The sequence below is a fragment of the Arachis ipaensis genome, chromosome B10 (assembly GCF_059453495.1).
Source record: "Arachis ipaensis isolate K30076 ecotype BB chromosome B10, ASM5945349v1, whole genome shotgun sequence".
Taxonomy (NCBI): Eukaryota; Viridiplantae; Streptophyta; class Magnoliopsida; order Fabales; family Fabaceae; genus Arachis; species Arachis ipaensis.
The window spans coordinates 10,181,541-10,197,001 of NC_142435.1; the positions used below are offsets into that span (position 1 = coordinate 10,181,541).

Consider the following 15,461-nt stretch of genomic DNA (forward strand, 5'->3'; position numbering starts at 1 on the left):
ACCAAAAATTTAACCTTGCCAAGAGATGAAGCCAACTCAGTAGGCTAATGAATAATATGACTATGCTTCAGATCAATTCTCAACAAATCAGTCCAACGGGTTCATATATTTGTTTAGACTTAGAAGTGTATAAATAAGATACACGAAAAATCGCTAATAACATCACCAATCCAAAACAGAACTCACAAGGGTATAACTTAAGCATTACAGTAGTTAGTCATATACTGGAACACAGGAAATTCACGCATATACCATTGTACTCGACCCCTAAATGCTATTCATGTATCAAAATCATCAAGCGACTTATTGAACTCTTGAAGCCACTGCATATTAACAAGACACCGCTGATAGAAGAATTCCTCATTCATTCATGCATAATAATAGTACGACGTAGAAGGATATAAATTTAGCGTTCAAAAGTAGGCATCACTAGGTAAGTCCAGCTATGATAAAACATTATTGTTAATATGGACATAATAAAAATACTGACAAGTGCTTAAAACAACAGATATCAATTAGTGCCTAAACTATGATCTACACGAACATCATCAACTCTGGTCTGCTGTACACATTGTTCTGCTCATCCTCCAAGATGGGGTATGCAGCTACAAGAGCATCCTGAGCTCCGATGTACAGTGAATTATAGATCTTCCAATACACTTCCCTAACCTTTCTTGCTGGGTGGAACAGCCCTTGGAGGCAGTAGTTGAGAATAACGGCAGCACCCAAGGCTACCCTCATCCCTTCAATGGCTTCCATCACAGCGTTGATCACGTGAGGAGAGGTTTCGAAAATGTTTGGCCAGACATAGTTCAGCAAATGAACTAGAGCATCCTCACAACCCAATCCAGCTACTCCCAGCGCCATGTGCTTCACAGCAGAAGCTGCCGTCTGCCTATGAACCAAATCTCTGTCCATGAGAGCATCCTCAAGCAATGGAGTCACAGCATAGATGTAATCCTTTCCCATTTCACCAATGTATTCAAAGAGGAAAGAGAGTGACTTGAGGACACCATTTTGCACATTGAGCTCTGGCACACGGTACTCATTCATCAAAGCAGGTAACACTGTGAAAGGCGAGCACGTCTCTGCAACTATTGCAATTGCTACAGTAGTGCAGACACGGTTCTGCCTCTCCTGCACCTTGAGGTTATTCAGAAGAGTTGCCAAGACATCCTGTGGACCAATGGCTTTTGCAATATAACCAAAAGTGTTCACAGTCGCCCTTCGAATTCCCTTCTTGTGTGCCTTCAGCATCTCAAGAAGCTCAAAACAGATCCTCATCCATTCTCTAGCTGGCACAAACTCTGCACCACGGTCAGCAATTCTCCCCACAAGATCAATACAATTTTCCTGCACTTTCTCATGCCTATTCTTCAAAATTGGTGTCAACCTGGGAAGCAAATCTTTGATAGGTGGAGTCATCTTCGTCATACCAATAACATTGACGATTGACTTGAGAGCTCCCAAAATTGACCCAAGAACTTCGGGATATTCCTCTCCCAAATATTCATACAACACAACACCAAGATGGCCCATCAGTTGTTCCTCATGGCACTGCTTCATAACAACAGCAATCCTTGAAATAAGGTCTGCTGCTTGCTGTCTCACCTTTGCACTCTTGTTGTTTAAACGCCATTTGATGGTACCACAAATCTGAGGAAGATAAGGTTTCACTCGCTGCCCAAGGGAGTTCACAACAGCACCAAACCCATTAAGCATCACATTAGCATCATCACTGGTCTGCTCTTGGAATGCGTATAGAATACCATCAATGAGAAGCTCTTCTAACCTTGCATCTATATCAGATGATCCCAAGTTCGTGACCACCTTCTCAATAGTCTCCATAACCATTCGCCTGTAAGGTTCACTCTCATCTTTAAGATCCTCAACTATCCTTCCAACAATATCAGCAACACCAACTTTATTAGCAATCTCTACAGTAGTCTCGACAAGTTGCTTATAATTTCTTCTATCCAGAGCCATCCTCCTAACCCAGAAATTCCTGAAAAACTCAGGGAGGATATCATTTCTAATATAATCCGCCTCCACACCCTCGGTGCTCACACATTGCTTCACCACTTTCAGAACAATTTTCTTCATTTCCTCATCAGGTGACTGGAATTCACGAATCAGAATAAGCATCACTTCCTTAGTATAGTAACTGGCATATAGAGCTTCCATCAATGGAATGATAAAACCAATGGCCTTCAAAAATGCAGCCAACACCTTACCACGGTGTTGCCTGATACCCTTCCATAGTGGCTTCAACACAGAGTCAAAACTTTCAATACCATAAGGAGCTGCAGCCTCTGCAAGAGCAGCAAGAGACAAAGCAGTGATAGTTCTCACTTTCTGATTCTCATCATTCAGACCATGCTCAATAATTTCCACAAGGGATCTCAAATGTGGCAAAACTGCACAACCAATTAAAATAGCAATCTGTTGAACAATCTTAATCCCCGTGTGCCGAGCCTGCCATGATTTCTTACTTTGACAGACAGCCTTCAAAAAGGGCAAGAGCGCAGGAATACCAAGAGCTGAAGCAACAACACTAAAAGCCCTAGCAGTAGTGTTCCTAACATATTCATCGATGTTATCAATATCAGGTCGCATGGCTGCAATCATAGTGGCCAAACCAGCAGCCTTACTAAGGTTAGAGATGATTTCTCTCCCCTCCACACGGGCATAGTAGTCTTCATCAATCAACAAAGGTTCAATCACAACAAGAATCTTATGCACATAAGGGCGAACCAATTCATCCAATTTATACAAAACCCTATCAATTACCTTAACCAACAAGTGCCTCTCTTGGTCCTCCAGTGTAGGTTGCATGAGCAGAGGCAAAATCCTGTTAAACAACGGCCCAGCACCAAACTCACGAGCCTTATCAGTGAGCTGTCTTAGAGCTGTTTTCCTTTGAGGGGGCGTTCCATTCTTCACCTTGAGCAGAAGTTTCATGATCTTCCTCTCTTTCTGCTCATCAGGTGACAACTCCTCTTCATTTTCTTCATTCAACAAAGCACCAAAATACTGGTAATCCTCGGGTTTCATGAATGGCAACCCACCAGGTGCTTCCTTAGGAACATCAAACTGCTGACCACGGTTCTCCTCAGGGATCTGATAAAGAGGAGTCCCCATCGGAGTAGGCGTTGCGAGAAGCTTCCTCGCAGGGGTCCTAATAGGCACATATGAAGCAGGTGGCTCCAAAATCTTATACCCTTCTTGAGGAAACATGACATCAAGCTCCTCATCAGTCAAAGGCCTATTCCTCTCCTCAATATCCCTCTCCCACCTCAACAAATTATACTGCTCCGGGGTCACAGAGCCACGCAATTGCCCGGGGGTTGGAGTGGCCAATCCAAACCCACCGGCAGGGGTCACACCAGGGGTATAAGCAGCCGCAGGGGTAGCACCGGGCAAAGGGGTTGCACTGCCCATAGTAGCAGGAGTTTCATCCCACCTAGAACCCTGCCTCTTCGGGGTTGGGGTAGCCATGCCGGAGAGCTTAGGGGTAGCGTCCCAAGTCATCCCAGCAGGCGTAGCACCAGGGGTAACACCACCAGCAGGTGTTGCATCTGAATCCACCAACCTCCCAGGCGTAGGAGTCTCATCCCATCTGTTCCTCCTTCCCGGAGTCGCGTCAGTCACCCTCCCCGGGGTAGGGGTGGCATCCCACCTCCCCGGAGTTGTGTCCGGCATATCCCAATCCGAGGTTTTCGACTTCTTTGCAGCACCACCCTCATCTTGTGACTGGTCCCACCTGTTCCTCCGCTTCTGCTGTTGCTGTTGCTGCTGCGCCGGTGGAGCATGTGGTGGCGCCGCCTTAGCAGCCTCCTCCTCTTCCTTCTTCTTCTTAGCAATGGCCTTCAAGGTCTCCTCCTTCTCCCTCTTCAGCGCCTGCTCCCTCATGACATCGGCGTAGGTCCTGACGGAGGGGTCCGGTGTCTTCTCGCCAGCAGAGAAGGGATCGTGGCGCTCCGGCGAGATGACCTGCTTGAGCCTCTTTTGGTGGTACTCACCCTCCCTGTCGATAATCTTCTGCGGCTTCCTTAATCCCAATCCGGCGTCGCTGTCATCACCACCGGGCATCTCCTTGAGCAGAGATTTGGGGGCAGTATAGGAGGGAAGCTTGCGATGAACCTCGTTATCCATGGCATCGATATTCTCTTCATCTTCGTTGGCAGGGATTGAGGTGAGGTAGGAGCCCTTGTCGGAACCGCCATAGAGGTCAGTGTCGAAGGTGAGAGAAGTGAGGGATGCGAGTTGCTGCTCCGTCTTCTTGCGCTCTTCCTGCGTCTTTGCAATCTCTTGATCCAAAGACGCCATTTTCGTTGCGTTTCTGATGCTTCTTAATTGATATTAGCGTAAACCCTAGGGAGTCTGAAGATTAGGGTTTGAAAGAGTGAGAAAGTGACGAAGAAGGCGAAAACGGAGTTCTGAGAAGTGAGAAGAAATGAAACAGATTCAAAGATGAAATTCTAGAAAAATAAAAATCCTTTGCGAAATAACCGACTCTCAATGTCGGTTTTTGGATGTCATTTATGGGCCTGAACCATGCTCTTCCAGGCCCAAAAACACTCTGTTTGGTTCTAAGTTTGAATGATACCTAATGAGTAATGACCCAGAGAGAAAGTTTGAATGATACCTAGAAGGAAGTTAATGGGCACAAGTTGGAAAAGGTGGCGGCGATGGGAGGCTCCTCCCTCAATGCTTGACGGCGATCTTCTTCAGGACTGCTCCGGTGAAGGGTTTGCTGATGTCTTGTGTTACTACTTACTAGATCCAGCAGCTGACCCTCTGTTTGTGCCTTTTTAATATTACTTTGGGCCTAAGGCCCTCCTAGCTTTGGGCTTAAATTTTCTGTCCAAAAAAAATAAATATTACTGGATATTTTGGAGCATATTAATTTAACATTTGCTCCAAAGATTATGACAATTGTTTTTAATTTGTATTTAAATTATAACTAATTAAATATGATAAATAACTATGTGCAATTGAAAAAAATCTTAGACTAGTGAAAAATACCTATTAATCCACCCTTTTATTTATTTATGTTATAATTTAAAAAATAACTAATGTTGTAGGATTATTAACAATTATTGAATTAGTTAAAGATGATCAAAATATTTGATTTTATAATCAATAATCAATCATTATAATTATGATTCAAGTCTTGTATAAATGAAAAGATCACTTCTGAACAGTTGAATAGTAAATTTTCCATGAAAAACTATGAGAACTAGTGCCATGCATTGAATTCAGCAAGGATGTTTGTTTTCTAAACTAGCACGACGTCAGTAGGAACGATGGAAATTATTGTACACAATATTGTCATTTTATGAAAAAACCGTTAAGGCAAAAAAATTAATCAATCAAATAAACGTCTTTTGTTTTGTTTTGTTTTTTTTTTTTTTTGAAAAGTAGTAGGTTATATTTTATTAATTAGTAAAAAAAAAATATAAAGATATCTAAAATAGGATAGCATAGGAAAAGGTGAGAATCTTTTAAAAAATACACTAATAATATACATTCAACTGTGTATAGACAAATTAAGAATAAGTTAGAAAAAAGAAAGTAATAAGATGAATTGAGTGAAACTAAGAATTATCTTCAGGAAGATGACGACATGATGAGGTAGAAGAGATTTTTTTTCGGAATTTTATAAAGTAACTTGACCGAATTTGCAAAAATGGCAGATGACATCGAAGTGTAGTTTTTAAAGACTAACTAACTAGTTGTGAGTTTTTTAGTAGTGCCAACAAATAATGATAAGCAATTGAGAGTTTCAGTCAATATTTTTCAACGAGTTAATCATTTTTATTGCTGCAATCCATCATGTTCAAAAATTATCAAAATTTTATGAGAGAAGACCGTCTCTAAAAGAACTTTGAGACTATACTTCTTTACTTATAGAGCAGTAGAACAAACAGTGAAGGATCATTTCTATTACTTGACGATGTAAATAGACAATGACAGTGAATATGAGTAAAGACCGAAAGATAGTCATGTAGAGCTTTTTAAATAAAGATCTTAACTTTGTGGGGGCAACTTCAGCTTCCATAGTCCTTGAACCTTGGCGATTATTGTACGAGAAAATTTCACTCCCTTCTCCTGCGAGATACTAAAATGACACGGTCCTCCCTTCTATTTTATAAATGTACATTCTCCTCCCTTCTAACTTTTAAAAAACCTCCTCTTTAATTCATTTAAAATTTTTTGTGTTAACTAATATTAACTTTATCCATTTTTTAAGAAAAAATAAATTATTTTTTGAAAAAAATACCCATTAGCAAAAATTTTATTTTTTATCATTAAATTTTGCTTACCAAAATATCCTTTAATAAATTATTTTTTTTATTCATTAAATTGTATTTTATTAAAATATTTTTTAAAAAATCAATAATTAAATTATTTTTTTCTAAGATACCTACTCTTCAATAATTTTTTTATTATTAAATTATAATTTTATCAAAATTTTTGTTAACAATTATTTTTATATTTTACTATTAATTTTTTAATATCAATATATATTATTTTAACATTAATTAAAAAAATCTTACTACTGTTAATATATATATAACAATTAATATATATTGATATTGAAAAATAATCTTACTAAAATTTTTTATTTAATGTTAAATTAATATATATAGATATCGAAAAATTAATAGTAAAATATAAAAAAATTATTAACAAAAATTTTGGTGAAATTATAATTTAATAATTAAAAAATTATTGAAGGGTATTTTAGAAAAAATTATATAATTATTAAATTTTTTAAAAAATATAATTTAATCAATAAAAGAATAATTTATTAAAAGATATTTTGGTAAGCAAAATTTAATGATAAAAAATAAAATTTTTATTAATGGGTATTTTTTAAAAAAAAATATTTTTTTTAAAAAATGGATAAAGTTAACATTAGTTAATACAAAAAGTTTAAAATAGATTAAAGAGAAGGTTTTTTAAAAGTTAGAAGAAAAGAAAATGTACATTTATAAAATAGAGGGAATGAGAGTGTTATTTTAACATTTCGAAGGAGGGGAGTGTAATTTTCTCTTATTGTACAGTGCTATATTCTATTCCTATCCTAATAAAAAGAGAAAAAAGAGAACAAGAGATCAGTTAACTTGTTGGTTGTTGCATTGGGTACGTAGCTTCATAATTGGGTGGGGGCGGCGACTACTTAAAGACAATTACTCATACCAAATACCATGTATGTATATGTGTATCTGGATATATATGCGCATATGGCGCTGTAATTTGCGCACTCTTGTTCTTTTCTGACTACTTTCCTTTCATATATACTGTTACATAGTACATACATAGCTTACTTAACTTCCCCAACTTTTCTTCAGTGGAAAAAGATAATGCACGTTTTTTAAAGTCGGTGAATACTATGGTGTCTAAAACACAGTGCTTTTTTATTAAAAAATAATATTTAATTTAAAAGATATAATAATAAATATTTTTTAAAAAAAATCAAAACTTACTACCAAAGGTAAGTTACGCAAAATTTAGATACCAATTCATAGGTACTATAGAATTGACCTTTTAAGTTTTTTGTCTCTCCATCAAGCACATAACAAGACTATCACGTGTGATCGTACCTATATTGTATTTTTGTATTTTTCCAGTCAGAAAATATACAAAATACATCAATTTAGTGTCTCATGATACAATATTTTTTTCCATATCTCACCTGTCAAAAATAATTTTATGTCTCTGTATCTATATCTCAATGTCCTATCCTTATAAACAAACACAGCTTTAAATAACATCATAAGTTCATAACATCATAGCAGACTTAAAATGCAAGGTCATTTTCTATACACTTGGATCATTATGTTAGTAACTAACTACTAAGCTTGCGTCTCAAACTACTAGCTACGCAACTCACAAAGGCAAGTTACACACAAAATAATTAATCAATTATAGCATGAGTTCCTTTCTTTGTGCACCTCTTGGAACAAGAAGAGGAAGAGGTGGTTATGTTGAAGATGGGTCATCAAGACAAGATGTTCCAATTGTGGTGAGAGAGGGTGTTTATTTGACATGGGAGGAGTTGTGGGTGACAATGTCAAAACCAAGTGGAAAGGATGGGAAGAAGGCAATAATCCTTGAAAGCCAAACAGGGTATGCCAAGCCAGGACAGCTTCTTGCTGTTATGGGTCCTTCTGGTTGTGGCAAGACCACACTTCTCGATGCCTTAGCAGGTACCTATCTGAGAAGTGTTAGGAGTCAGCAAATTTTATGATTTATAGCCATTAATTAGTCATCATTAGTATTTTTAATGGTGTGAGATTACATATAATTGTGTGGGATTACTCACTTTTCTTTTGTTGGTTAAGTGCTGGCCAAATTTTAATAAACGTGCGACTTTCTTAAATCGTAATAAATAGAAATAGAGGCAAATATGAGTTTCTTTAGTTTCTAAACCAACACAAAATGTGCTGCAACATAGAGAGATTATAATTATATCAACAAAACGAACCTTTTCAAAAGCTGAAGAACTTCCAAGTTAAGGCCTTAATTGCCATGTTCAAATTATATTGCAGGTAGGTTGAATTCAAAAGCAAAACAGACAGGTGATATCTTAATCAATGGACGAAAACAAGCACTTGCTTATGGAACATCAGTAAGAAGAGACTAATACAATTATTTCTACAATATTATTTTTCTTGTTTCCCTCTAACCATTTCCACACTCAACTGAAGCCTTTTTTAACATGTTATATACAGGCATATCTAACACAAGATGATGCTATGTTGACCACACTAACAGTTGAAGAAGCAGTGTACTACTCAGCTCAACTCCAATTACCTGATTCAATGTCCAAGTTTGAAAAGAAAGAAAGAGCTGAATTCACAATCAAGGAAATGGGTTTGCAAGATGCCATTCACACAAGGATTGGAGGGTGTGGTTCCAAAGGCATTAGTGGTGGCCAGAAAAGGAGAGTTAGCATTTGCATTGAGATTATTACACGTCCTAACCTTCTATTCCTTGATGAACCAACTAGTGGACTTGATAGTGCAGCTTCTTTTTATGTTATGAACAGAATAGCAAGATTGAATAAAACTGATGGCATTCAAAGGACTATTATTGCTTCTATTCATCAACCTAACACTCAAGTTTTCCAACTCTTTCACAACCTTTGTCTTCTTTCTAATGGTAAATTAGTCTACTTTGGCCCTGCTTCTGCTGCGAATAAGGTTCGAATTTGAAGAAGCCTAGTATGTGTGTCAGCACAATTATTATCATGTGTAGTTTGAAGCTAACTTGTTCTTAGTTGCATGCAGTTTTTTGCATTGAATGGTTTTCCCTGCCCAACTCTCCAGAATCCTTCTGATCATTTTGTGAAAGCCATTAATAAGGATTTTGAGCTGGTTAGTGCAATTTTTTTCTACCTCTTGTGAACTAATTTGTTTATTTTGCTGATGTACTTTTATATTCCTAGGAGGACCCTGAGCAAGGATTAACTGATGGACTTACCACAGAAGAAGCTATTTATATGCTTGTAAAATCATACCAATCATCTGAAATTAGTCAACAAATTCAAACAGAAATAGTTGCCATAAGAACTGGTGTAAGTGCATTTACTTACATTCTTATTGATTGGTATAAATATGATACCTAGTGATAAACAAACTTAATGGGAGCAGGATTCTAGTGCAATGGAGAAGAAAAGCAATGCTGCATTCTTTACTCAATGCATTGTTCTTACAAGAAGATCATACTTGAATATGTATCGCGATTTAGGCTACTACTGGCTACGCCTATTCATCTATGGCGCTTTGGCTATATGCCTTGGTACAATTTTCTACAACATTGGTTCAAGCAAAGAATCAGCTCAGGTAACACAAATCTTAATGTATATCTAGATACAAAAGATATACCAAAGAATAACCAACTCATCAATCTTGTTAATGATTTTAGGCTAGAGGCTCATTGCTCATGTTTGTGGCCACATTCCTCACTTTCATAACCATTGGTGGATTTCCTTCCTTTGTAGAGGAAATGAAGGTAGGCTAATCCTTTTATGTTCATGTCATTTGCAAATGCAAATTTTTGGCACCAAATATAGTTAACTAATGGGGTATTTGACTATTTTCTCTTGCTTTTTTTCATTCAGGTATTTGAAAAAGAGAGACTTAATGGGCATTATGGTGTCACTGCATACATCATTGGACAAACATTATCATCCATTCCATACATATTATTGATATCACTGATACCAGGAGCACTTGTTTATTACCTAACTAATCTTCACCATAGTTGTCAACACTTTGTGTACTTCACTTGTGTCCTTTTTGTTTCTGTGATGTTAGTTGAGAGCCTTATGATGATTGTTGCCAGCATGGTTCCAAATTTCTTGACTGGAATAATCACTGGCTGTGGAATTCTGGGAGTAATGATGTTAAATGGTGGATTCTATAAGTTGCCAAGTGATCTTCCTAAACCAATTTGGAAATACCCTTTATACTACATTTCAATTCACAAGTATGCATACCAAGGATTGTTCAAGAATGAGTTTGAAGGTCTAATATTTACCAACAAAAATAATAATGATCAAGTTGGGGAGCATATGAAGAACATTAGTGGTGAAGAAATGCTAAGAGACTTATGGGAAGTGGAAATGTGTCACTCAAAGTGGGTTGATCTTTTCATATTGTTGGGGATGTTGGTTTTGTATAGAGTCTTGTTCTTGGTGATCATCAAGGCCATGGAAAAAGTGAAGCCTATTGTTGCAGCCTTCAAGTGGAAATAGCATAAGATTGGTGCAAAATTTCTGCATTATTGAGTGATGAGAGTGCATGACAACTAAGCTGATCTTGCATGATTGTTTAGGAAACACTATTTTTGTTTCTGCTATAGATACTCCTAGACTAAAATACCATTATAAAAATTTATCACTTCAAAAACTCTATCTAGCTTTGTTATACTAAGATTTCAAATTTTGATTTTGTGCAAAGAATTTTATATAGTTACTCATCATTATGATCAAAAGTTCAAAGCCATAATTATGGTCAATTAAAAAATGTAACTTACAAATGCAAATGGTTAGACAACTAAAGTTTTAATAAGATATTAATCATTGTTTTTTGTGATAGTGACTTACAATAAAAGTAACTTTTGAAATGCTAAAGTTTTTTATGGAGAATAAAAGTAAATTGAAAATTTTTATAAACATAATCATTATTTGTAAAAAAATTTATATATATGTCAATATTATTATCCAATCAAACATATGCTATGACAACTTCAATGGTATATTTTCTATAAGTCCCAATTTTAATGGGTGGAAAAGCCATATTTTCTTGTTGGATTATTGGGATCAATATTTTTGTTAGCTAATTATGTAATATAACTTTATAATTTTATTAATTTTTATTAAAATTGTATTTTTTAAGGTGAAAATTTAGGTGTAATCTATTTTATGTGAAGTTAATAATTAAGAATCGTTACATAATAATTTAATCAAATTAATTAAATTATTTAATAATTCTCAATTATTAACTTCAAATCAAGTTGACTGTAGTCTGTACCTAAATTTTTATTTTTTATTTTTTTTTTTATGGTGGCGAATCCGAGTTCTATTCAAATAAATATTGAAAAATTGAAACTTGAATTATTACGAAAAAATATCTTGGTAGGGGGCCCAAGTTATTATACGAACCCTGATTCGCAAATTGAAAGAGAAGGCGAAGGGAAAGGAGGGTGCGCTTCTGCCGGCGTTTCTCTTTTGACGGAGAAATGGAAAACGACGACGTCGACATGAACGCCGAAGATAACAACGAACCTGTATTATCTCTTTCTTCTTTTGTTGCTATTCTCTGTTTCTTTGAGTTCACCTGATTTCATTGAATCGCGCTTCCCTCTTCTGTGCTGCTGATGTTCGAATCCGAAACCCTAATTTTGATGATACGCCACTGCTATTGTGAGTGCAGGATTTTGATGACATGGATAAGCGCTTGAAGGATATAGAAGATGAAACTGCTGCTCTTAAAGAGATGCAAGCCAAGGTCGAGAAGGAAATGGGATCTGTTCAGGGTAGCTATTTTAATTTTTATTTTGTAAATGATTTCTCGTTCTGCATTGATCATAGAACGTGTCCTAACTCCTTTGCCTACAAGATGTTTTGTTTCTGGTTGGATGATTACGATTTGGCTTGTTTTGTTACTGGCTAATGAGTAGCATTCTCTCACTTGGCTGTGAAGAGAAGCTATATTCTTGTATACTCATTTGAATATTCATGTTATGAACAAATTCAAACTGAATTTTGTTGACCTCTGTTTTAGAGTTCACAGGGCTTCATGCTTAATATTATTGCATTATACTTTTAGACCATTTTTTATGTGGTTTGTTATGTTTTTCTCTCTCTTTTTCATTCCCTTCTCATTCTTATCTATGTTAATGTGTAAACAATGTTATTCCAGTGTATTGTTAGACTCCATTGTCTGTTATTGATTCTAATCTCCCAATAGATCTCGGAACTGCATCTGCTAGTCAGGTCAACAGAGAGGAGATAGATTCTCGTTCAGTCTTTGTAGGCAATGTGAGCTCTCTCATTCCCTCTTTACTTGAGAAATTTTTATGTTGTTTGGCTGTCTTTTCCTCACCACTCATGATATGGACTGAATATATTAATGTCTTAACTTCTTTCGAAGATATCAACGTCATAACTTTTGTCTAATTCATTTGTTTATGAGCCAATGTGTATTGGTGGATAAATACATTGGACTTTGCATATTTTATCCTGGGAAGTTCAAATCTTTCGTTGCTGTTGAATATGCTTGTTCTGTTTTGCATTTGGATTGTGTTTCCATTTGGTGGCATCCTGCTTTGACGTGATGTTTTGACTACAATCGCAGGTTATGCTTCCATCTACGAGTTTTCTGCTATTGTAATGCTGCCGTTGAAAGTATAGGATAACATATGGCTGGAGGAGAAAAAAATTTTCATTAAGAACTTGAAATTAACTGAGAGTGAAAAAATAAAATATAAAATGCAAAAAAAAAAAAAAAACCTTTGAGGGATAGAAGAGAGGGTAAAATTAGTTAAGGGAAGTGATCTTTGAGGTTTTGTGAATTTTCATATTTTGAGAGAATGAGGGAAAAGAAATAATGAACCAAGAAAAAAAGAAAAGGAAAAAAAAATCAATTTGTTATATTTAAGGATAAAAATGATAAGCCTTTAGCTAGAAGTTTTAATTGGCATACTGCCAACTTTTTGCGTTGGGATTGACTGAGGAATTGTTAGATTGGAGATTATGAGCCAGGACTCCTACTGGTGAGAAGAGGACATGCTCTCTAGGTCAAGTACTATATGACTTTATATCATTTTGGTTGCAAGTTCAAAGGATGCTTTTAGTGGTGCCTAGTGCTCGAGAAATATGTAGACCTCCTTTTTCCATGGTGAGAGATCCTCGACATTCTTATTTTATCCTTTTGTAGGATCAAAAGGGATTTCTTTTAACTTGGGTCTTTTTAATTGTCTCCCCTGTTTTAACACTGCTTTTACCTCAAAAACTAAAGAAAAAAGAAAGAAAAAGAATTGAGGTGCACTATAGAGAGTAACTTGCACAATGGATAGCTGTGAAGGAAAAAAAAGAAAAGTTTATATTTTTATAAATTACCAAGAATCTGAATACTAATTGATGGATTTTGAAATTTAGCTTCCCAGATCTTTTCATTTGTGGTTGTCTAATGGCAATATGGTACTCTATTCTTTAAAGTGTACCTTGCATTTCGGAGGATGCATCTTGATACTTGCAGTCATATAGGCCAGGACAAAGTATTTTGTCCCGGAAGGTTTCCTGCATGTTAGCATGCCTGCTGTTGCCCATTGGTTGAAGACATATCAAGCCTTTTGCGTTTTAGTTGCGGGAAAACCAGTACTAACATAATTATTTGCAACTTGCAAGGAGGAGTGTTCCTGCAAAATAAGGCTGATTATCTTTTTGGCATGGTGACCAAAGCTATCACAATAAAATTACTATAAAATATGCTTATTATATATATACTTAAGATGCTTTTGTTGATAAAGCTTGTATTTTCAGATATATTTATTTTTTCCATTGAATGTTGCATGGATAATTAGGCAAATGATAATAAGTTATCTGGTTGTACTAGTAAATAGGACACTGATGACTCATCTTTTATCCTGAAAGGCTGGTGTTTAAGTGTTGACAATTATTTGAAACCATTTCCATTTAATAATCATTTTGGTTTTGCTTGTTTCTTAGCTGTGATGCCATCATGTAATCTCTTGGATTTGACACACTCCACAGGTGGACTATTCATGCACTCCTGAAGAAGTGCAGCAGCATTTTCAATCATGTGGAACAGTAAACAGAGTCACCATTCGGACTGATAAGTTTGGCCAACCCAAGGGTTATGCGTATGTAGAGTTTATTGAAACAGAGGCTGTTCAAGAGGCCCTTTTGCTGAATGAATCTGAATTGCATGGGCGTCAATTAAAGGTTACAGCTAGAGGCTCTCACCGTTCACTTCAATTTTTTTAACCATGTATGCTTATTTGAACATTTTTCAGGTAACAGCTAAGAGGACGAACATACCCGGGATGAAGCAGTTCCGTGGCCGCCGACCTAATCCACACATGGGATTTAGAGGCAGACCGCCATATGCACCTCCTTTCGCCTATGCTCCTTATGGATATGGGTATATGCACTTAGTTCTTGGCTTCTTGCCCTCTCCAATGTGTTCTGTTTTTATGCTGCGATAGTAAAACTTAACCAGATTTGTCTGTTAATTACAGAAAGGTTCCAAGGTTCAGAATGCCAATGCGCTATAGCCCCTACTATTGATTGTCCAATTCTGGTTGGATGAACAGAATGCCCCACTTCTCCATCATCTAGTACCAACTACCATAGGGTTTTAGGCATGCTATGTGGGAGTTTTCCAACCATATATTCATTTGATTGAGTTCTTTTGTTCTGTGAGGATTAAGCTTTGACTTAAACAGCAAACCTTGTAAAATTGTTGTGCTTGGGCCTGCTTTTACTTTGCATTGCTTTAGTATAGAATATTAAAATGAAGTTATTGTAAAATTATCCTTGGTAAATGTGGTAATTCGTGGGTTTTGTTTTGAGTTGCCTATTCATCTATATTGCATTATTGTTGCCGATATTTTTCTTTATGAAAATGGGCCATGCATAGACTGTGACCATTCGCTATTTTATACGTCACATACTCTTTTGTACCCCATTGTTTGCGTGTTGTTTAATTAGTCCAATGAACCCACTAAACCAATTAAGTGAAAAGAAAACGTAAATCAGATGGCTTTAGTGTTGATTATTAAGAATTATAGTTTTTTAAGCTGTCACGGTCATTTTTACGATTGAATTAGTGAAAAATAAAATCGTTAAAATTTAAATTCATAACATTTGAGCACCTATGGGTGGGTAGTTGAGTTCGTTAATTTGTCCGAGTTTATTC

General features: G+C 36.2%; 3 protein-coding genes across 3 annotated transcripts; 2 read left to right on the forward strand and 1 right to left on the reverse strand.

The window, feature by feature from the left end:
- Positions 1-348: 348 nt before the first annotated feature.
- Positions 349-4,781, reverse strand: LOC107621579 (splicing factor). The gene has a single exon (XM_088505555.1). The coding sequence runs from the start codon at positions 4,327-4,329 to the stop codon at positions 535-537; it is 3,795 nt and encodes a 1,264-aa protein (XP_088361681.1). The 5' UTR covers positions 4,330-4,781; the 3' UTR covers positions 349-534.
- Positions 4,782-7,799: 3,018 nt separating this feature from the next.
- On the forward strand, positions 7,800-10,949 carry LOC107620088 (ABC transporter G family member 1-like). Its single transcript, XM_021112926.2, has 8 exons — positions 7,800-8,219; positions 8,562-8,641; positions 8,745-9,215; positions 9,303-9,389; positions 9,461-9,589; positions 9,666-9,857; positions 9,940-10,026; positions 10,136-10,949. Exons 1-8 carry the CDS (start codon positions 7,943-7,945, stop codon positions 10,769-10,771), a joined length of 1,959 nt encoding a protein of 652 aa, XP_020968585.1. The 5' UTR covers positions 7,800-7,942; the 3' UTR covers positions 10,772-10,949.
- Positions 10,950-11,580: 631 nt separating this feature from the next.
- Positions 11,581-15,120, forward strand: LOC107621580 (polyadenylate-binding protein 2). Its single transcript, XM_016323613.3, has 6 exons — positions 11,581-11,805; positions 11,952-12,054; positions 12,489-12,559; positions 14,294-14,485; positions 14,557-14,684; positions 14,782-15,120. The coding sequence occupies exons 1-6, from the start codon at positions 11,758-11,760 to the stop codon at positions 14,828-14,830; spliced, it is 591 nt and encodes a 196-aa protein (XP_016179099.1). The 5' UTR covers positions 11,581-11,757; the 3' UTR covers positions 14,831-15,120.
- Positions 15,121-15,461: the final 341 nt, after the last annotated feature.